At 44.8% G+C, this 24,050-nt stretch overlaps 1 protein-coding gene across 1 annotated transcript in view; it reads left to right on the plus strand.

Moving 5' to 3' along the window:
* Positions 1–23,584, plus strand: part of bpnt1 (bisphosphate nucleotidase 1) — a 32,946-nt gene extending 9,362 nt beyond the window's left edge. The window contains exons 3-8 of the mRNA XM_085980995.1: positions 5,804–5,911; positions 6,409–6,457; positions 7,071–7,162; positions 8,639–8,836; positions 18,830–18,935; positions 22,863–23,584. Coding sequence (XP_085837121.1) covers positions 5,804–5,911; positions 6,409–6,457; positions 7,071–7,162; positions 8,639–8,836; positions 18,830–18,935; positions 22,863–23,011 — 702 coding nt within the window. The 3' untranslated portion in view covers positions 23,012–23,584. The remainder of the gene's footprint in view (positions 1–5,803; positions 5,912–6,408; positions 6,458–7,070; positions 7,163–8,638; positions 8,837–18,829; positions 18,936–22,862) is intronic.
* The last annotated feature ends 466 nt before the right edge of the window (positions 23,585–24,050 follow it).

Genomic DNA, 24,050 nt, shown 5'->3' on the forward strand with positions numbered 1-24,050 from the left:
CCTTTTCAATTGAGTAACATTTCCTAATGAGCTTATGTAAATACCTTTCAATCTGTTGTGAATTTTTGCAAACATGTCTAGTTCATTACAATTTTCTTTTGCATGCAATATATACTTGTACAAGATCAATGGCCAAAAGGTATGTAATTATTGTAAATAGTATTGACATGTTCCAGTGACCAGTCCAAGCCTCTGGATTATCCAAGCTGAATATCCAAGGATATTCACTATTTAGGAAGGACAGGCAAAAAGGAAAACGAGGGGGGTGGCCTTGTTAGTAAAGGATGAAATCAGAGCAATAGGGAGAAAGGATATTGGCTCAGAAAATCAAGATGTAGAATCTGTCTGGGTGGAGCTAAGAAGCACCAAGGGGCAGAAAACATTGGTGGGAGTTGTCTATAGGCCTCCAAATAGTAGTGGTAATGTAGGGGATGGCATCAAACAGGAAATTAGAGATGCATGTAACAAGAGTACTACAGTAATCAGGGGTGACTTTAATCTACATATAGACTGACCAAACCAAATTAGTAATAATACTGTGGAGGATGAATTCCTGGAGTGTGTATGAGATGGTTTTTTAGACTAGTACGTTGAGGAGCCAACCAGGGAACAGGCTATCCTAGATTGGGTATTGTGCAGTGAGAAGGGGTTAATTAATAATCTTGTTGTGCGGGGTCAGAGTGACCATAACATGATAGAATTCTTCATTTAAGATGGAAAGTGAAGAAGTCCAATCCGAAACTAGGGTCCTAAATCTAAACAAAGGAAACTATGAAGGTATGAGGAGCGAGTTGGCTATGATAGATTGGGGAGCTTCATTAAAAGGCATGACGGTGGATAGGCAATGGCTAACATTTAAGGAACGAAAGCATGAATTGCAACAGATATACATTCCTTTCTGGCGCAAAAACACAAAGGAAAAGCGGCTCAACCATGGTTAACAAAAGAAATTAAGGATAGTATTAGATCCAAAGAGGAGTCATATAAAGTTGCCAGAAAAAGTAGCAAGCCTGAGAATTGGGAGCAGTTTAGAGTTCAGCAAAAAAGGACCAAGAGATTGATTTAAGAGGGGAAAAATAGAGTATGAGAGTAAACTTGCAAGGATCATAAAAGCGGATTGTAAAAGCTTCTACAAGTATGTAAAAAGAAAAAGATTAGTGAAGACAAATGTAGGTCCCTTACAGCCAGAAATGGGAGAATTTATAACGGGGAACAAGGAAATGGCTGAGCAATTAAACAAATACTTTGGTTCCGTCTTCACGGAAGAGGACACAAATAACTTCCCAGAAATGCGAGGGAACCAAGGGTCTAGTGAGAAGGAGGAATTAAAGGGAATTAGTATTCGTAAAAAAATAGTGCTGGGAAAAATTAATGGGACTGAAAGCTGATAAATACCCAGGGCCTGATAATCTGCATCCCAGAGTACTAAAAGAGGTAGCCATGGAAATAGTGGATGCATTGGTTGTCATCTTCCAAAATTCTATAGATTATGGAACAGTTCCTGCAGATTGGAGGGTGGCAAATGTAACCCCGCTATTTAAAAAAGGAGGGAGAGAGAAAACAGGGAACTACAAACCGGTTAGCCTAGCATCAGTAGTAGGGAAAATGCTAGAGTCTATTATAAAGGATGTGATAACAGGACACTTAGAAAATATCAATGGGATTAGACAAAGTCAACATGGATTTATGAAAGGGAAATCGTGTTTGACAAACCTACTGGAGTATTTTGAGGATGTAACTGGTAGAATAGAGAATAGATAAGGGAAAACCAGTGGATGTGGTGTATTTGGATTTTCAGAAGGCCTTTGATGAAGTCCCACAAGAGGTTATTGTGCAAAATTAAAGCACATGGGATTGGGGGTAATATACTGGCATGGATTGAAAATTGGTTAACAGACAGGAAATGGAGAGTAGGAATAAATGGGTCTTTTTCGGGGTGGCAGGCGGTGACTAGTGGGGTACCGCAGGGATCAGTTCTTGGGGCCCCAGCTATTCACTATATATCAATGATTTGGATGAGGGAACCAAATGTAATATTTCCAAGTTTGCTGACGACATGAAATTAGGTGGGGTTGTGAGGAGGATACAAAGAAGCTTCAAGGTGATTTAGACAAGTTGAGTGAGTGGGCAAATACATGGCAGATGCAGTATAATGTGGATAAATGTGAAGTTATCCACTTCGGTAGGAAAAACAGAAAGGTAGAGTATTATTTAAGTGGTGTTAGATTGGGAAATGCTGATGTACAAAGGGACCTGGGTGTCCTTGTACACCAGTCACTGAAAGCAAACATGCAGGTGCAGCAAGCAGTTAGGAAGGCAAATGGTATGTTGGCCTTCATTGCAAGAGGATTTGAGTACAGGAGCAAGGATGTCTTACTACAGTTGGACAGAGCCTTGGTGAGACCACACCTGGGGTACTGTGTGTAGTTTTGGTCTCCTTACCTAAGAAAGGATATACTTGCCATTGAGGGAGTGCAGCGAAGGTTCACCAGACTGATTCCTGGGATGGCAGGACTGTCGTATGAGGAGAGATTGGGTTGACTAGGCCTGTATTCACTAGAGTTTACAAGAATGAGGGGATCTCATTGAAACGTATAAAATTCTGACAGTGCTAGACAGACTGGATGCAGGGAGGATGTTTCACCTGGCTGGGGGGGTCTAGAACGAGGGGTCACAGTCTCGGGATACGGGGTAGGACATTTAGGACTGAGATGAGAAATTTTTTCACTCGGTGGTAAACTTGTGGTATTCTCTACCACAGAAGGCTGTGGAGGCCAAGTCACTGAATATATTTAATAAGGAGATAGGTTTCTAGACACAAGACATCAAGGGGTATGAGGAGAGAGCGGGAATATGATATTGAGATAGAGAATCAGCCATCATCATATTGAATGGCGGAGCAGGCTCGAAGGGCCGAATGGCCTACTCCTGCTCCTACTTTTCTATGTTTCTATGATTACTGGTCCATTAACATAACCTTGGGTCGGAGCGATCATAATATGATCGAATTCTTCATTAAGATGGAGAATGAAGTAGTTGACTCAGAGACAAGGGTCCTCAATTTAAATAAAGGAAACTACGATGGTCTGAGGAGCGAGTTGGGTAGGATTGATTGGGGAATGGCGCTCAAAGGGTTAACGGTGGATAGGCAATGGCAAACATTCAAAGACCGAATGGATGAGCTCCAGAATTTGTTCATCCCAGTTTGGCATAAAAATAAAACAATAAAGGTGACTCAACCGTGGCTAACAAGGGAAATTAGGGATAGCATAAGATCCAAGGAGAGGACATATAAATTGGCTAGAAAAAGCAATAATCCTGAGGATTGGGAGCAGTTTAGGAGTCAACAAAAGAGGACAAAGGGATTAATTAAGAAAGGGAAAATAGAATATGAGAGTAAGCTTTCAGGGAACATAAAAGCTTTTATAGATATGTGAAGAGAAAAAGATTGGTGAAGTCAAGCGTAGGTCCCTTACAGTCAGAATCAGGGGAATTTATAATGGGGGAAAAAAGGAAATGGCAGACCAACTAAATACATACTTTTGGTTCTGTCTTCACAAAGGAGGACACAAATAACCTCCCAGAGATGCCAGGGAACATAGGGTCTAATGAGAGGGAGGAACTGAAAGAAATCAGTATTTGTAGGGAAATGGTGTTAAGAAAATTGATGGGACTGAAGGCCGATAAACCCCCAGGGCCTGATGGTCTACATCCCAGGGTACTTAAGGAAGTGGCCCTAGAGATAGTAGATGCATTGCTGGTCATCTTCCAGAACTCGATAGACTCTGGAACAGTACCCATGGATTGGAGGGTAGCAAATGTTACCCCACTATTCAAAAAAGGTGGTAGAGAAAAAGCAGGGAATTATAGACCGGTAAGCCTGACATCGGTAGTGGGGAAAACGCTAGAGCCTATTATAAAAGATGTAATAGAGCACTTGGAAAGCAGTGACAGGATCGGACAAAGTCAACATGGATTTACAAAAGGTAAATCATGCTTGACTAATCTACTGGAATTTTTTGAGGATGTATCTGGTAAAATAGATAAGGGAGACCGGTGGATGTGGTGTATTTGGACTTTCAGAAGGCTTTCGATAAGGTCCCACATAAGAGATTAGCGTGCAAAATTAAGGCACATGGGATTGACTTGGATACAGAACTGGTTGGTGGGCAGAAAGCAGAGTTGGAATAAATGGGTCGTTTTCAGAGTGGCAGGCAGTGACTAGTGGGGTACCGCAAGGATCGGTCCTAGGACCCCAGCTGTTCACAATATATATTAATGATCTGGACGAGGGAATTGGATGTAATATCTCCAAATTTGCAGACGACACAAAGCTGGGTGGGAGGGTGTGCTGTGAGGAGGATGTCGTGAAACTCCAGTACGATTTGGACAAGTTGGGTGATTGGGCAGAAACATGGCAAATGCACTACAATGTGGATAAATGTGAGGTTATCCACTTTGGTGGCAAAAACAGGAAGGCAGATTATTATTTGAATGGCAATAGATTGGGAGAAGGGGAAGTGCAAAGAGACCTGGGTGTTATTGTGCACCAGTCGCTGAAGGTAAGCATGCAGGTGCAGCAGGCGGTTAAGAAGGCAAATGGTATGTTGGCCTTCATAGCAAGAGGGTTCGAGTACAGGAACAAGGATGTCTTGCTGCAGTTGTACAGGGCCTTGGTGAGACCGCACCTTGAGTATTGTGTGCAGTTTTGGTCACCTTACCTGAGGAAGGACGTTCTTGCCATGGAAGGAGTGCAGCGAAGATTCACCAGGCTGATACCTGGGATGGCAGGAATGACATATGAGGAGAGATTGTGTTGATTGGGCTTATACTCACTGGAGTTTAGAAGATTGAGAGGGGGATCTCATCGAAACCTATAAAATTCTGTCAGGCCTGGACAGACTAGATGCGGGAAAGATGTTTCCGATGGCCGGGGAGTCCAGAACTAGGGGTCATAGTCTAAGGATAAGGGGTAAGCCATTTAGGACTGAAATGAGGAGGAATTTCTTCACCCAGAGAGTGGTGAACCTGTGGAATTCTCTGCCACAGAGGGCGGTGGAGGCCAGTTCATTAAATATATTCAAGAGTTGGATATGTTTCTTGAGGCTAAAGGGATCAAGGGATATGGGGAGAAGGCAGGGACAGGGTACTGAATTTGGATGATCAGCCATGATCTCATTGAATGGCGGAGCAGGCTCGAAGGGCCGAATGGTCTACTCCTGCTCCTATCTTCTATGTTTCTATGTACCCTTGCAAGTACAGGTAGACTACCCTTTATCCGAACTTCCGAAAACCGAAACCCTCTTAAAAACCGAAGGTTTTTTCGTTCAGCGTAAGTCGTGCGCACGGACCCCCGCCGGCCCCGACCCCCGCGGACCCCCGCCGACCCCGACCCCGGCCGACTTACGCTGAGCGTCAGCGTAAGTCGTGCGCACGACCCGACCCCCGCCGACCCCAACCGTAAGTCGGCGGGGGGGGTCGGGGCCGGCGGGGGTCCGCGGGGGGGTCGGGGCCGGCGGGGGTCGGGGCCGGGGGGGGGGGCCGGCGGGGGTCGGAGCCGGTGGGGGTCGGGGCCGGCGGGGGTCCGCGGGCGGGTCGTGCGCACGACCCCCCGCCGACCCCCCCCCCCCCCCCCCCCCCCCCCCCCCGCGGACCCCGCTGACCCACCTTCCGAAATTCTCCGAAAACCGAAACACGGCTGGTCCCGAGGTTTTCGGATAAAGGATAGTCTACCTGTATATGATAATGATGCAAGGTCTTTGAAGGGATGTTTTTGCATAATTCCAGTATTTTTTGTTTTTAGGATTTGCCTTCCCAAGAAGTCGATGAAGATTTAATTGAAAGTGGTCAATCTGAAGAAGTGTTGAAGTACGCTTGTCCAACTCAGTACGACTGTATCAAGGAAGATGAGGTGAGATGTCACTAGTTTAGGAAGACTTGAATGCTACATCTGCAGAAAAAAATCATTTTATAGTAGATTGTCTGGCAGCTGTTGAGCAGTCTAACCAGAAGGTTATGTGTTTGACTTCAACTTACTGTTGCTTAGTTTCTTGCCTTGGTTTAGGTTTTGTTTTAATTCCCAGTTATGGTAGGTGCACCTAGTTTGAGAAAAGTGGTAGAGGGGTTATGAATTTCCAGGAACTGGCATTCCCCTGTTCAGTTTGAAAGGTTATTCTGTCAGGTGGCTGTGGAGTAATATTGGCACTTCGCCTCAGATCTCTATGGCATTCTGATCCATGGCAAGTAGCTACCAGTGCAAATTGAGCACACTCCGGTCTCGCCCTGGAGTAAAAATCGGGGTCATCGTGTACATATGAAGTATTGAAAGAAACTAGAAATAGTATCAACGTTTTTAGGTTGTATAATGCTGCGTCTAGAAGAATGATATATAATCTAAAATTTTCTCAGATCGTGGTCTGGGTCGATCCTCTTGATGGTACAAAGGAATACACAGAAGGTAAGCTTGAGCTTATTTTAGCATCAGTTAGCAATTTGATGCAGCAGGATTCATATTTTTAATTTTTTGAGTGAAGACTTTACCAAATAGAAAGAGAAATGTAGCATTTAGAGAAGTTATTAGACTCTAATCCACTCTAGAAGTGGATAGACCCAAGTTAATAAACTCTTGGGTGTTTTGTCCAAGCTGTAATTTACCTGAGGGAATTTTTTGACATTAGGTGCCATAAAGCAGCATCATGTTGCTTGTACCTCCTCATCGTTGAACACAATTAGTAAATGTTTTGTGTTTTTCAGGTAGATGGTGGAGAAGGAAGTTGGAAATCTTACCCATCAGGGCATTTCTCTTTCTTGCATTGAAGAAAATAGTTCAAATATGCTTTTCTTTATAAATAAGATTTGCTAAACCTCTTTTTGGGCTTTTATTTTTGTTTCTAGATATTACCAAAGTGGTGACTTATATATTTAAAAAAACAACCCATCTGTATTTTGTGCCACGATGAAGGTGACTTTGAGCTCTTGGCTAACATGACCGGGTGTTTTTACCTTCCATCAGGCAGCCAGGTTAGGGTCTGATTTTATGCTTCAGGTGATTCTAATGTTTTGATCTACAGGTCTCTTGGATCATGTGACTGTGCTTATTGGAATTGCTTATGGTGGCAAAGCAATAGCTGGTGTAATCAATCAGCCATATTACAACTATCAGGTATGATTTTAAAAAAGTTAAACAATTTTTTAAAATCCAACAGTTCAAAACTCTTGTCCAGTAAACTGTTAATCTCAAGTATTGAGTAATGTGATTGTATTCTATTGGATGCATTTAGTACTCTTTCCTTCCCTATTACAACTTGGGTGACTTTTTTGGCACCTACATCCATTAATTTGTCTACCACCAGATTTTACCCCTGCTTTTCACTCCGACCTAGTTGTTCATAAAATACAGGAAACTCTCGTTTAAACAACACCTAAATATCCGGAATTCTCTATTAACTGGCAAAATTCATACTCCGAAAACAACACCTCACCTCAATAACCGGCAATGTTGCCGAGTCCGAGTCTCCCGCGGTGGCCGAGTTAGTCAGTGGGGGTAGTTCTCCAAACTGCCACTACTCTGTTTCTTGGTGCTGTCGGAAGTCCAAACACCTCAATAACAGGAGTCTGACTCTCCCGTGCTGCCGGTAGTCTCTTCCGATCTGCCATTTTTCTGTTTACCGTATAAGTTTTGTTTTACTGTTAAGTAATTAAAGAGTTATGGATTACCCTCAACTGGCAGTACTGTACTTAATCAAGCATCTTCCACCATCCATTTAATACAACTTTCTGTAGGTGAGTACCTAATTACTGTATACTGCACATTTCTTGATTTTTTAATTTTTGTTAAAATTAGCCTCGGTAGATAACCCTCTCCATCATCTGGAATTTTTAATCAACCAGCAGCATCCCGGTCACGTCAGTGCCGGATAGCTAAGAGTTTCCTGTAACCAACTTACTTTGAAAGGTCATTGACCTGAAACGTTAACTCTTTCTCTCGCCCCAGATGCTGACTGACCTGCTGAGGTGTTTCCAGCATTTTCCGTTTCGATTGCAGATTTCCAGCATCCACAATATTTTTGCATTTGATTTTGCTTTCATTTAGAATTTGTTTGGTCTTGGCATGCAATTAGTTCCGCTCCACTCTCTGGGTTCCTTTTCAAAATAGTATACCAAAAACACACAAAATATTCAATGTTCCTAGTCTCAGTCGTGCTGCTGAGTCGAGGGAAATAGAGGGGAAATGGTCCTAGGCTGCTTTGAAGCATCTTTCATCGACTGGTGGAAGCCCAGGACCAGGTTTTCCAGATGTTGATGGTAAGAAGTGGTAAAATATCACCAAAAAAGGTGTTAAACCTTTGACAATGTTGCAGCCTTAAAAATGGCGCTCACTTTGGTGTATTCAAACCTGAACTAATAAAGCTTGTATGGCACACTTATTGAACCAATTGCTGTCCACCAGAGCTTTCTTTTCAGAACATTCTGGCTAATTAAGAGAAAATAGCTATTTGAGTTACTTATCTTCTAAGTTTTACTGTGTTGCAAGTGAAATGGGTGAAGATGAATTTCAGAATGCAAGTTTATATGCCAGAAAAATGTACTGATTTTTGTATATAATTTCTCACTTTTTAAAATATTTATTTTCTTTCAGGCTGGGGCTGGTGCTGTACTTGGTCGGACCATTTGGGGGGTTCTGAATCTTGGGACCTTTGGAATTCAGTTGAAGGAACCACCGGAAGGGAAACACATCATCACTACAACCCGTTCCCATGGCAACAAGCTGACAAATGACTGCATCAGTGCGATGAATGCTAATGATGTAATAAGGGTTGGAGGAGCAGGCAACAAGGTACATGCTGAAGCAATACAGTACTTGAATAACCCAGGAGGGTGTGTTTTTGAATTTGTTTCCAAAGCGATTTTAAACTTTTTCTTTTCAGAGTTCTAAAATTCTCTTCTGTGCACCGCACTTTAGGAAGGATGTCAAGGCCTCTGAGGTTGCAGAATAGATTTATTAGAACGGGACTTTAGTTACGTGGAGAGACTAGAGAAGCTGGGGTTGTTCTCCTTAGAACAGAGAAGATTAAGTAGAGATTTAAGAGGTGTTCAAAATCATGAAGGGTTTTGATAGAGTAAATAAGGAGAAACTGTTTCCAGTGGTAGAAGGGTCAGTAACCACAGGACACTGATTTTAAAATAATTGGCAAAAGAACCAGAGGGGAGATGGAAGAGAATTTTTTTTAACGCAGTGAGTTATGATGATCTGGAATGCACTGCCTGAAAAGATGGTGGAAGCAGATTCAGTAATAACTTTCAAAACGGAATAGGATAAATACTTGAAGGGGGAAATTTTGCAGGGCTATGGGGCAAGGGTAGGGGAATGGGACGAATTGGGCAGATCTTTCAAAGAGCTGGCACAGGCACGATGGCTTCCTGTGCTATGTTGTATGGGCAATCAAAGAAAGAAAAATGGAATTTCTGTCATTGATAACTGCTTCCTCTACTATGGATCATGCGGGTGCCAGAAATGATTAGCTACTGTTAAATTGTGTTAAATCTGATTCCCCACAATCTCATCCCTATTCCTCTGTCTTACTCTACTGTCATCGTCCCAGGCGTAAATACCCCTTGAATAAGACCGCATCTACCTCGTTTGACATTTTCCACATGTCCATCAACCACACTCTAGTCTCCACCTTTTGATACCCTTAATGTAAGTTGAAAAAAAAATGGTAACGCATAAAATGTTGCATTATCCCTCTTCAACGTCTCTGCAAATTTTGACGCGGTCAACCACAGCAACCTTCTCCAATCGCCCCTCTTGTATTGGTCAGCTCAGCGGAACTGCACTCGCTTGCTTTCACTCTTGCCTATTCAAGCGTAACCAGAGCACCACTCTTCCTCTCCCCACACTGTCATTTTGGGAGATCCATCCTCAGCTCCCTCGTCTTCCTTTTACGATTGGCTTTTGGCAACATCATCCACAGTCATGGGGTCACATGCCACATGTATACTGATGACGCCAATCTCTAGTGTCTCCACCACCTCTCTTGACCCCTCCACTCCTTCAGCACTGTCAGACTGCTTGCCCAACATTTAGTCTTGGAAAGACTGAAGGCATAAACTTGACAGGAATTCCATCACTCTCCTTGACCACTTCCTCAGGCTGTACTAGGCTGTTTACAATCTCAGTCCTAGTTGATCCCAAGCTTAGTTTCTGACTCCATATTCTCTCCATCACAAAAGACTACCTACCGCCACCTCTAATATTGCCAGCCTCTGCTACTGAAACCCTCATCCATGCCTTTGTCACCTCCAGACTTGACTATTCCAATACTCTCCAGGCTGGCTACCCATCCTCCGCCATCTGTAAACTTCAGCTTATCCAAAACTTTGCTGCCTGTTTCCTATCCTGCATGAAGTTCTGCTTGCCCATCACCATTGTTTGCACTGACTTGCCTATCTCCAGCACTACAACACCTCCCTAAACTCGCCATTTCTCTGACTCCAGTCTCGTGCACAAGCCCCATTTGCTCCTCTATTGGTGGCATGCTCTGGAATTCCTCTTATAAATATCTCTGCCTCTTCACCTTTCTCTCCTTTTAAGATCCTTCTTGAAACCCACGTCTTTGATCAGCCCTTTTATTATCTTTTTTTTGGTTCGGCATCCTTATTTACATTACGCCTCTGTGAAGCACTTTGGAACATTTTATAAGAACATAACATAAGAAGTAGGAGCAGGAGTAGGTCATACGGCCCCTCGGGCCTGCTCCGCCATTCAATAGGATCATGGCTGATCCGAATCTAGACTCGCGTCCACTTCCCTGCCCTCTCCCCGTAACCCCTAATTCCCTTATCTGCTAGGAAAATGTCTATCTCCATTTTAAATTTATTTAATGTTGCAGCTTCCGCAGCTCTCTGGGGTAGCAAATTCCATAGATTTACTACCCTCTGAGTGAAGAAGTTTCTCCCCATCTCAGTTTTGAAAGGGCAGCCCCTTATTCTTAGATTATGCCCCCTAGTTCTAGTCTCACCCATCAGTGGAAACATCCTCACTGCATCCACCCGATCAAGCCCCCTCACAATCTTATATGTTTCGATAAGATCGCCTCTCATTCTTCTGAACTCCAATGAGTCCCAACCTACTCAACCTTTCCTCATACGTCAACCACCTCATCTCCGGAATCAACCGAGTGAACCTTCTCTGAACCGCCTCGAGAGCAAGTATATCTTTTCTTAAATATGGAAACCAAAACTGCGCGCAGTATTCCAGGTGTGGCCTCACCAATACCCTGCATAACTGCAGCAAGACTTCCCTGTTTTTATACTCCATCCCCCTCGCAATAAAAGCCAAGATTCCATTGGCCTTCCTGATCACCTGCTGCACCTGCATACTAACTTTTTGTGTTTCATGCACCAGGACCCCCAGATCCCTTTGTACTGTAGCACTTTGCAGTTTCTCTCCATTTAGATAATAACTTGCTCTTTGATTTTTTTCTGCCAAAGTGCATAACCTCACACTTTCCAACATTATATTGCATCTGCCAAATCTCTGCCCACTCACTTAGCCTGTCTATGTCCTTTTGCAGGTTTTTTATGTCCTCCTCACTCATGCTTTCCCTCCCATCTTTGTATCGTCGGCAAACTTGGATATTGTGGTAAACCACTGGTATCGTTCACAACCGTTCACTATGGTTACACTGTTGTTATCACTGCTTACACTGTTGTTATCACTACACAAGGTTACCTCTTGCCACGCACGCTGTTATACCTAGGCATACCTCAGCTGACTCCGCCTGCTTGCCCAGGTATAAAGGTGACCGCTTGGCTAGTATTCTTCCTTGTTGGAACCGATCACCCAGGAGGGTGGGCTCTGTTATTTAGCCAATAAAAACCTATAGTTACTATCTTAACTCGTCGCTTTTCATGGAATGAATTGATAGGTATATCAATTTTATTGGCTAAATTTTGAAATGACTGGACTGGAGCAGCCAAACAACCAGCCAAACGGCCAGCTACAACAGCCCCAGCAGCCGACTTGGCTGCGAGCCCTCCGACCGCCGTACCTGGATCTAAATCCACAGGCAGCGAATTCCGCCCTCGACTTCGATCACTGGCTGAGCTGCTTTGAATCCTACCTGGTAGCCTCCGGCGTGCCATCGGAAGCCGACAAACTAAGAGTTCTGACCGCCCAGGTGAGCCCTAAAGTATTTGCACTCATCCGGGACCTTGCTACATACGAGGAGGCCCTTGACCTGCTAAAAGAGCAGTACCGGAGCCCAGTAAATTCAATGTATGCCAGACATCTCCTAAGATCCCGCTCGCAACAGCCAGGAGAGTCGGTAGATGAATTTTTACGGGCGCTACAAACACTCGGCAAGGACTGTGACTTTAAAGCTGTATCGGCTGCACAACATGCTGAAGGAAATATCCGTGATGCCTTCGTGAAAGGCCTTTGGTCCAACTACTCACGGCAAAGACTGCTCGAATCAAAGGACCTCTGCTTGAAAGCAGCTGCAGCCCTCGCTCGCTCCCTGGAAGTGGCCCATCGGGACCTCGAGGCGTACTCCGGGTACAGTGCTGCGCGACCCTGGGACTCGGGCCCGACTCCGGCCGCAATACCCCTCGCACCGCCGCCCCGGGACCTACTACGGCGTAGGTGTCCCGGAATCGATCGGGACCTGCTGCGGCAGCGGAGCCCCGCGATCGGGCCGCCAGCTGCTATTTCTGTGGCCAGGCGAGACATCAAAGGGCGCGCTGCCCTGCAAGGAACGCGACCTACTCCGGATGCAAAAAAAAAAAAGGCCACTTCGCAAACACCTGCAGGGGGAAAGCCAGACGCCAGCAGTGCCTCATGTGAGTCGTGGGGGCGGCCATCTTCTCCGCCATTTTGTCCAACTTCGACCTCGTGGGGATCCGCGTCATGGGCGCCGCCATTTTGTTCGCCGCACTCGGCCGCCATTTTGTCTGCAGACCCGACCACCGCCTCACCTGCCGACTACAGCAGCTCACTCAGCCATACACTGGCCTCCGTCACGCTTGACCAAGCTCTCCCGCATCATCTGTCCAGGTCCATGATGGACATCGAAGTAAACGGCCACGCCACGACCTGCCTGTTCGACAGCGGGAGCACGGAGAGTTTTATTCACCCAGACACGGTGCGCTGCTACTCCCTCACTGTCCGGCCAACGCGCCATCGGATCTCGATGGCGTCGAAGTCCCATTCAACAGACGTCATCGGCTACTGTGTGGTGACCCTGTCGGTTAGGGGCACGGAATATAAAAACTTTAAACTTCTCATCCTGCCCCAGCTCTGCGCTGCCGTCCTACTAGGGCTGGTTTTCCAATGCCACCTTCAAAGTGTCACTTTGGCATACGGTGGATCCCTCCCCCCACTCAGTCTACAACCAGCAGTTTTTAAACCGCCCGCCGCATACCACCTGCGGCCTCTCCACTCTCAAAGTCCCGCCCCCCTCCTTGTTCGCTAACCTCACCCGCGACTGTAAACCCGTCGCTACCAAGAGCAGGCGGTACAGCGCCGAGGACAGAGCTTTTATTAGCTGAGGTGCAGCGACTCCTGAAGGAAGGCATCATCGAGGGGAGCACCAGCCCCTGGCGTGCCCAGGTCGTAGTCGTTAAGACCGGCAATAAACACCGCCCGGTCATCGACTACAGCCAAACCATAAACCGGTACACCCATCTGGACGCATACCCCCTTCCCCGCATATCTGATATGGTCAACCAGATTGCACAGTACCGGGTATTCTCCACCATCGACCTTAAGTCGGCCTATCACCAACTCCCTATCCGCCCTGAGGACCGCCAGTATACCGCCTTCGAGGCGAATGGCCGCCTCTACCACTTCCTTAGGGTTCCCTTCAGCGTCACCAACGGGGTTTTGGTCTTCCAAAGGGAGATGGACCGGATGGTTGACCAGAACGTGCTGCAGACCACGTTTCCTTATCTAGATAACGTCACCATCTGCGGCCACGACCAGCAGGACCATGATGTTAATCTGGAGAAATTCCTCCGTACGGCCCAACGGCTGAATCTCACTTACAATAAGGAGAAATGTATGTTTAACACCTCGCGACTTGCCATCCTCGGCTGCGTAGTAAAGAACGGAGTTATCGGCCCCGACCCCGAAAGAATGCGCCCCCTCATGGAGCTTCCCCTTCCCCACTGTCAAAAGGCACTGAAGAGAACCCTGGGGCTCTTCGCTTACTATGCCCAATGGGTGCCCAATTATGCGGACAAAGCCAGACCCCTCATGAAGTCCACCTCCTTCCCCCTGACAGCAGAAGCATGCGCAGCCTTCTCCCTCATAAAAGGAGACATTGCGAAGGCCACAATGTACGCAGTGGATGAGTCCATCCCTTTCCAAGTGGAGAGCGATGCCTCCGACTTCGCCCTAGCTGCAACCCTTAACCAGGCGGGGAGACCTGTGGCCTTCTTCTCAAGGACCCTCCAGGGCCCTGAGATCCGACACTCTTCTGTCGAGAAGGAGGCCCAGGCGATTGTGGAAGCGGTACGACGCTGGAGGCATTACCTGGCAGGCAAACGATTTACCCTCCTCACCGACCAGCGTTCAGTTGCTTTTATGTTTAATAACAAGCTGAGGGGCAAAATCAAGAACGACAAGATCTTGAGGTGGAGAATTGAGCTCTCCACCTACGATTACGATATCTTGTACCGGCCTGGTAAACTCAACGAGCCCCCAGATGCTCTATCACGAGGTACATGCGCCAACGCGCAAGTTGACAGACTGTGGACCCTCCACAACGACCTCTGCCACCCCGGGGTCACTAGACTTTACCACTTCATTAAGGCCCGCAACCTGCCCTACTCCATCGAGGAGGTCAGGACCATGACCAGGAACTGCCAAGCCTGTGCCGAATGCAAACCGCATTTCTATAGGCCGGACAGAGCAAGCCTGATCAAGGCCACCTGCCCCTCCTTGCGAGACCTCGCACCCTCGGGCACCCCTGAGATACTACCGTTATCCCCCACCACTCCCCCAAATCCAGCTCCTGTAGGCGGCATGCCGGAACCCCAGGAGCCTTCGTTGACCACGCAGATACCAGCATTAACATCGGATACTGCACCGCCGCTGCTGCGCCGATCAGAAAGGCTTACGAGGTCTCCTGATAGACTGACATACACGAACTGGTAGTACACTTCACCCCGCCGGACTCAATTTTAAACAAGGGGTGAATGTGGTAAACCACTGGTATCGTTCACAACCGTTCACTATGGTTACACTGTTGTTTACACTGTTGTTATCACTACACAAGGTTACCTCTTGCCACGCACGCTGTTATACCTAGGCATACCTCAACTGACTCCGTCCATGGCTCCGCCTGCTTGCCCAGGTATAAAGGTGACCGCTTGGCTAGTATTCTTCCTTGTTGGAACCGATCACCCACGAGGGTGGGCTCTGTTATTTAGCCAATAAAAACCTATAGTTACTATCTTAACTCGTCGCTTTTCATGGAATGAATTGATAGGTATATCAGATATGTTGCACTCTGTCCCTTCCTCCAAATCGTTAATATAGATTGTAAAGAGTTGGGGTCCCAGCACTGACCCCTGCGGAACACCACTAGTTACTGATTGCCAGCCCGAGAATGAACCATTTATCCCAACTCTTTGTTTTCTGTTAGATAGCCAATCTTCCACCCATGCCAGTATATTACCCCCAATCCCGTGATTTCTTATCTTGATCAGTAATCTTTTGTGTGGAACCTTGTCAAATGCCTTTTGGAAGTCCAAATACACTACATCCACTGGTTCCCCTTTATCCACCCTGTATGTTACATCCTCAAAGAATTCGAGCAAATTTGTCAAACATGACTTCCCCTTCATAAAACCATGCTGACTGTGTCCTATTAAATTATGTTTATTCAAATGCTCTGTTACTGTTTCCTTAATAATGGACTCCAACATTTTGCCAACCACAGATGTTAGGCTAACTGGTCTATAGTTTCCAGCTTTTTGTCTACTTCCCTTCTTAAATAAGGGTGTTACATTAGCAGTTTTCCAATCTGCTGGGGCCTTTCCTGAGTCCAGGGAGTTCTGGAAAATAATCACCAATGCATCCACAATCCCTACCGCCACTTCTCTCAAGACCCTAGGATGTAGGCCATCCGGTCCAGGGGATTTATCTGCCTTAAGTCCCATTATTTTACTGAGTACCATCTCCTTAGTGATTTAAATCATGTTTCGCTCCTCCCCCCCCCCCCCCCCCCCCACCCCCATTGCCCCCTATTTGTCCAGTGTTGGGATATTTTTAGTGTCCTCTACTGTAAAGACTGATACAAAATATTTGTTCAGCGTCTTTGCCATCTCCATGTTCCCCACCACTAGTTTCCTGGTCCCATCCTCTAAGGGACCAACGTTCACTTTAGCCACCCTTTTTCTTTTTATATAGCTGTAGAAACTCTTGCTATCTGTTTTTATATTTTTTGCTAGTTTACTTTCATAATCTATCTTTCCTTTTCTTAATTAATCTTTTAGTTATTGTTTGCTGGCTTTTAAATGCTTCCCAATCTTCTATCCTCCCACTAGATTTGGCTACTTTATATGCCCTTGTTTTCAGTCGGATACTATCCTTTATTACTTTACTAAGCCACGGATGGCTGGCTTTTCTTTTATTCCCCTTTTTCCTCAGTGGAATATATTTATCTTGAAAGATGTGAAATATCTCCTTGAATGTAGACCACTGCTCTTGTATCATCTTGCACTTTAATCTGTTTTCCCAGTCCACTTTAGTCAATTCTACTCTCATACCTTCATAGTCTCCTTTATTTAAGCTCAGTACGCTGGTTTGAGATCCAACTCTCATCCTCAAACTGAATTTGGAATTCAACCATATTATGGTCACTCATTCCAAGGGGATCCTTTACTAGGACATTTTTTATTAATCCTGTCTCATTACACAGGACCAGATCTAAGATTGTCTGTCCCCCTGGTTGGTTCAGTAACATACTGCTCAAGGAACCCGTCCCTAATACACTCTATGAACTCTTCCTCAAGGCTGCCATGCCCAATTTGATTAGTCCAGTCAATATGGAAGTTAAAATCCCCCATGATTATAGCTGTTCCCTTATTACAAGCCCCAACTATTTCCTGATTTATACTCCGACCAATAGAGTTGCAACTGTTAGGAGGCCTATAGACTACGCCCACTAGTGACTTTTTCCCCTTATTATTCCTTATCTCCACCCAAACTATTTCACTATCCTGATCCTTTGACCCAATATCATTTCTGACTATTGCAGTGATTCCATCCTTGATTAACATAGCAACCCCACCTCCCTTTCCTTCCTGTCTGTCCTTCCTAATTGTCAAATACCCTTGTATGTTTAATTCCCAGTCATGATTATCTTGCAGCCATGTTTCCATAATGGCCACCAGATCACACCCATGTGTAGTTATTTGTACTGTCAACTCGTCAATTTTGTTACGAATGCTGCGTGCATTCAGATAAAGAACTTTCCAATATGTTTTCTGACAATTTATTCCTGCTTTTACCACTTTACCTTTATCATTATACATCTGTCCCTTCCTGACACGCTCTGGTTTTTAATTCCCCCACTGCTACCTTGCTCTGTTGCCTTCTCCGCTGTCATTTTTATTTTTCGCTCTCTTAAAACCTCCCCCCCACTAATTAGTTTAAAGCCCTCTCTACAGCCCTAGTTATTCGATTCGCCAGGACTCTAGTCCCAGCACTGGCCAAGTGAAGTCCGTCCCAACGGAACAGCTCTCTCCCGTCCCAGTACTGATGCCAGTGTCCCAGGAAGCAAAACCCATTTCTCCCACACCAGTCTTTGAGCCACGCATTTAACTCTCTAATTTTATTTACCCTAGCCAAATTTGCACGTGGCTCAGGTAGTAATCCAGAGATTATTACCCTTGTGGTTCTGCTTTTTAATTTGGCCCCTTGCTGCTCAAACTCCCTCAGCAGAACCTCCTTCCTTGTCCTATCTGTCGTTGGTACCAACATGGACCATGACAACTGGATCCGCCCCCTCCCACTCCAAGTTTCTCTCCAGCCCAGAGGAGATGTCCTTAACCCTGGCACCGGGCAGGCAACACAGCCTTCGGGACTCTCGCTCTCGGCTGCAAAGAACGCTATCTATCCCCCTAACGATACTATCCCCTACCACTACAACATTTCTCTTATCTCCCCCCACTTGAATGGCCCCCCGCTCCACGGTGCTGTGGCCGGGTTGCTCATCCTCCCCGCAGTCCCCGTTCCCATCCTCACAGGGAGTAAGAGCCTCAAACCTGTTGGACAAGAGCAAGGGCTGCGGCTCCTCCAACACTACCTCCTGGATCCCCGTACCTGCCTCCCTTCTAGTCACACCATCCTGATCCTGGCCACGGACTACATCTGAATTAATTAATCTAATTGGTGTGACTACCTCCTGATAGAGTCCAGGTAACTCTCCCCCTCCCTGATGTGTCTCAGTGTTTGAAGCTCGGACTCCAGCTCTTCAACACGGAGCTGGAATTCCTCGAGCAGCCAACACTTACTGCAAATGTTCAAGGTGCTATATAAATGCAAGTAGTTGTTGTTGTACTTGTAGTGATAGTTTAGACAACCCTGTTCTATGCATGCTATTGAGACACTATAAAATCACCTTTGTTTGTTATATAACACATTTATTTTTAAGCACTTTACTCGGCAAGGTGAGGATGGAAGTGTTATCAGTCTGGGATGAAGCTAAGTCATTTTCAGAGGTCAAAAGGAATCACATTTCTCACACCATCTAGTTTCTTTATTGTGTCCTTTCCAAAGTAAATGAACTACTCTATAATTGTCTTTTCTTTGTTACAGGTCCTACAACTCATTGAAGGGAAGGCCACGGCTTATGTATTTGCTAGTCCAGGCTGTAAGAAATGGGACACTTGTGCTCCTGAGGCTATTCTTCATGCTCTTTCAGGTAGGTAGTTCTGTATATTAATGCACCTAAATCGGCCTCAAAATAAAATCTATAAACTAATGATTTGAAGGAAATCTAATCTGTACTGTGGACCTGCCCAGCTCAATCATTCGATTACCAAGCCTATCAGAGGATTGATTTAGCTCCAAGCTCTTGTTGCAGGTTATCATCTTGGAGCCAACTTCACTTTCAAGAACCACTTGATGAGATTAAATGCTAGTTTTGTACTGACTGAGCTAGGTAAGTCTGCCCAACTTCAGGATGGTATTGTTGATTGACTGGCCAGACTGGCTCACTAATGGGACCTGGAGGGATAGACTGACTGGGAGTTCAGATTCATCCCATTCTGCTGCAGATATCCCTACAAACCTGTGCCCTAATGATTAGGATGGTTCCCTTGCTGGCAAACAATGGTGAAATTATTCTGTGGTGTAAACTGGATGGTTGGTTAAACACATTTTGGGTGGTTCTTGCCCCTTGTCTGTTGCAAACCTGTGCCTAAATTTTCGTGTGTTTGGATAAGTGGGCTCTGTCCCTAATAGGGAGAGGGTGTGTATTCCACAAACCATTTCTATATATTATTCACTAGCTGGGGAGCCCGGCGTTGCCGGGGCTGTTTTGGGGCAGGTGGTTTAAATCGAGTGCCAGGCTTTGGGGCCCTGTGTGTGTCCCTGTATGTCTACCTTTTAAAAGGTTGAAAAATGAAAGTGAAACTACTTATGGCTTTGGGGCCCTGTCTGTGTCCCTTTGTGAATCTGGTGCTGGGCAACATTTTAAATCGAGTGGCAGGCTTTAGGGCCCTGTGTGTGTCCCTGTATGTCTACCTTTTAAAAGGTTGAAAAATGAAAGTGAAACTACTTATGGCTTTGGGGCCCTGTCTGTGTCCCTTTGTGAATCTGGTGCTGGGCAACATTTTAAATCGAGTGGGAGGCTTAGGGCCCTGTGTGTGTCCCTGTATGTCTACCTTTTAAAAGGTTGAAAAGTGAAAGTACTTATAAAACGTTTTTGGTAAATCTTATGTTATTTTTAAAAGAGAAACTAACTTTGAAAGTCGTTTTAGCTGGAAGGTGAAGTCATTTGAGCTGGAAGCTGGTAGTCAAACAATGGCTGGCAGCTCCCCGAGATGAAAACGAATAGTCCCGCCCACACACACACCGATTGGCCAACCATCAGGGGACCGTACTGTAGGATTGGTCAATCGTGATGGAACAGGATTGGTGGAACCTTGATGTCAGTCAATCAATGCTAGCAGATAATGAGTTTAATTTTGAAGGTTTTTTGCATAAGGCGCGAACAATTTTCGTCCGACCGAAAAGTAAATACGCTTAAAACCGTCTCTGAAGCGTAAGCTTTCTTTGGAGGTAACGCGCGCGTAGGTACGCCCTGTAACTTTCGAGTGCATACCCGTAAGGCGCACAGGAAATGACAGATAGACAGATGTACCGCTTTATATATATAGAAGATAGATAGATTAGTTTCTTTGGGGGAGTCGCTTGAGCTTTGCTGATGCAATTTTATGTTGCACAATAGCTGATTTTTATGTTGCTTAATGACCTCCAAATAATATGAACATTCTACAGCTCCATCTTGAGCTTTTAATTTTTTTGATTAAATTATTCTTCCATACTAATAAAATTAGATGAACTTTTGCTTGTTTAAGATCACAGATTTTCATATGTAGAAGTTGTTTTGATAAATTTTATATGAATATCTGAAAAAGAGAAGGTGCATTTTTAGCTTTGAATAGGGAAAGTGTCACTCAGAAATCTTGCTTTCAATTTATTTGATCTGCTATTTGTTCTCCAATGTGTCATCCTATAACAGGTGTGTAAAAAGAGTTGGAATAATGTTCTGGGTGTAGTTGATTACAGTTGAACCTTTTTTCTGTAATCGCACTTTTTTTTGTAAAGTCAAAAATAGCTTTTCCAAGGTCCAGAGGCAACGGTCTCAACAAACCTTGGTTAATTGAGCAGCAACACTGCCATGAGGACAGTGTCGGATGCTCAAGCCCACTCCAACTGAGTAGTTCCCAGTGCTGTGCCACATTGCCCCGCCTGCCATTTGCTGCAACGTCACCATGCTCTGAGAGATGGAAAAAATCATGAGCAACATTGACCTTCGCATTCACAAAGACTTGAAAAACCCACCATGAAAGCACTTAAAATCGTGCCGGCCATTCTGGGAAACAGCAGCCAATAGTCATGAAGCCAGTATATCAACCCAGTATCCAGATGGACGGAAGTGTAGGATGCATGCAACATAAAGAACCAACAGCAGAGGTCCCTGGCTCCGACCTCCCTCTAACAGTGGACAGCGCTCAGCCGAATCCACACAGGGCATGGACGATGCGGCCACCTGCTCCACAAATGGAAGATGAGGGACCACCCAAAGCGCAACTGTGGCCATGAGTCCCAGACCATGGAACACATCACATCAACCTGTCCACTAAGATCTGTTGCAGGAGGCACCTCATTTCTCCGTCTGGCATCTCGGGAGGCCATCGACTGGATAGCCAAACTAGAGATCCCATTGTAAGCTTTTCCCATCATACAAAACAACAACATTGAGCAGAAATACACAATGAATGGTAGGATCCCAGGAAGGACAGAGGATCAGAGGGACCTTGGTGTGCATGTACATAGATCCCTGAAGGCAGCAGGACAGGTAGATAAGGTGGTTAAAAAGACATATGGGATACTTGCCTTCATTAGCCGAGGCATAGAATATAAGAGCTGGGAGGTTATGATGGAGCTGTACAAAACGCTAGTTAGGCCACAGCTGGAATACTGTGTGCAGTTCTGGTCGCCACACTATAGGAAGGATGTGATTGCATTGGAGATTCACCAGGATGTTACCTGGGCTGGAGCGCTTCAGCTATGAAGAGAGACTGAACGGGTTGGGGTTGTTTTCCTTAGAGCAGAGAAGGCTGAGGGGGGACCTGATTGAGGTGTACAAAATTATGAGGGGCATAGATAGGGTGGATAGAAAAGAACTTTTCCCTTTAGTAGAGGGGTCAATAACCAGGGGGTATAGTTTCAAGGTAAAGGGCAGGAAGTTTAGAGGGGATTGGAGGAAAAACTTTTTCACCCAGAGGGTGGTTGGAATCTGGAACTCTGCCTGAAAGGGTGGTAGAGGCAGGAACCCTCACAACATTGAAGAAGCATTTAGATGAGCACTTGAAACGCCATAGCATACAGACCAAGTGCTGGAAGATGGGATTAGAATAGATAGGGCTTGATGGCTGGCGCGGACATGATGGGCCGAGGGGCCTCTTTCTGTGCTGTATAACTCTACAACTCTCTGATGAATTAACGAATTAACTATTAGGCAGTTAGAAGAAAAGTGCTGTAACATTATTTATAGTCACGTCTTGATCCTTTGAATTTGTGCAGATTAGGTGACTTTTTCTATTTAGAAAGCTGAAGTGAATCTAGTTACTGTGGTGTAGTGTTACTGCCACTTTTGTTGTAGAGTGGGTTCCACTACTTACTGGTATAAATGACAACTCCAGAGTTCACCCATGGCATAACTCTGGAGGAAGGCAGTGTGAGATTCCATGGAGCAGTCTTGCACCATATTGTATGTGATAATGTGTGGAGTATAGGTTCAATGTGGTGTCAACTGAGTTTTAAAAACTGCTGAAGGGGGCTCTTGGAAACTTGGCTAAGAGTTATTTTGAAAGTTTTCAAAAAAGCAGGTATGCCCATCCACACTTTCAAAACATTTATAATCTAATGGCCAGGAGCAGAGCTATATGTAAGCCAGCATATGTAACCTGCATGTTATTATCTGAATCCAATAAAGATTCAATCAACAATATACTGCCTGGGTAATCCAGTTCAGATATGTGCAGCATAAAGCACCCAAAGATGATAAATGAGCTGTCTTGTTTGGCTAGCTTTTTATTGTAAATATTTTTACTTTTAGGTAAACTGACAGACATGTGCGGGAATCCCTTCCAGTATCATAAAGATGTGAAGCATATGAACTCGGCTGGAGTCCTTGCAACGTTGAAGAATTTTGACTATTATGCAAGTCGTGTTCCTGATTCTGTTAAAACAAGCCTAGTCCCCTAAAAAGTTGTAATATGCTGCCTTGGTAACCTATTGAGTGACCAGAATGTTCTTGGGGTTAGTTTTCTATACTGTTCAAATAAATTGTAATCTTCAAATTATTACTCTAATACAGATACTGATCTGCAGAGCTTCTGTCTGTTCCGTGTTGGTGCAGAGTTTAGTCGAGCTCCCATCTCATACACCTCGGGTCATCAGAGCTGATGCTTATTCCAGAAATTTTTGCTGTAGTTTTTTAACCTGCAGCTTGTATCAAATTGATTTGTCGTCTTGAGCTTTCTGAATTGAATAGAATATTCATTTTAATATGGTTCTACGCAAATATATTTGCACTTCATTTTCACTGGTAACCTTGTATTGAATGTTGTCCTCATTGACCAACCTAAATCCACATTGATGTTTGTGCCTTTCTGCACTGGGGGAAAATTAGGTTGCCAACACGTTCTATGAATAGATCCTTGATCCTTATTTTTACATTTTCTAGTTGGAAAAACGAGTGAATGTTTGCAAGAAAATGTAATTTCTTTAAATTATATTTTACATCATTGAATTGAATAAATTTCAAGTGATACTTTACTGTGCATTTTTAAAGAGATGGTTTATCCTGCTATGGGCAGTCACTGCCACAAAATGAAGATCAGTACATGCATATACCCTTTTTGTTCTTTAAAAAAATCTCCACTTACAAAATATAACTACACTTAGTACTGTGATGGCCCACAAAGTAGCTTGAATTTTTTCTTAAACTGTAAAGCTGGTGAATGGTAGAGCTGACTGTATGAACATATTGAATGATTGATTTTTAGAAAGGTATAGGTACAGTATGTTTTTATCCTTTAGACAAAGGGGAAAAAATGATAATCTTGGGTTTCATTAACACTTGAAATAAAAATCCTGACCTGGAAAACTCCGTCCGTATTACCGACGAGCTGCAAAATACTAACGTGACTGTGCCGAATGTATCAAACTTAAGTTGGAAGCTGGATTTAAAGGATGCAGGACTCCTTTCAAGCTGCAATACTGGGTAATGATTGTCTCACAT

This window comes from Somniosus microcephalus, chromosome 3, assembly GCF_052327205.1.
Source record: "Somniosus microcephalus isolate GS21.2 chromosome 3, FLI_Smic_1.0, whole genome shotgun sequence".
Classification (NCBI taxonomy): domain Eukaryota; kingdom Metazoa; phylum Chordata; class Chondrichthyes; order Squaliformes; family Somniosidae; genus Somniosus; species Somniosus microcephalus.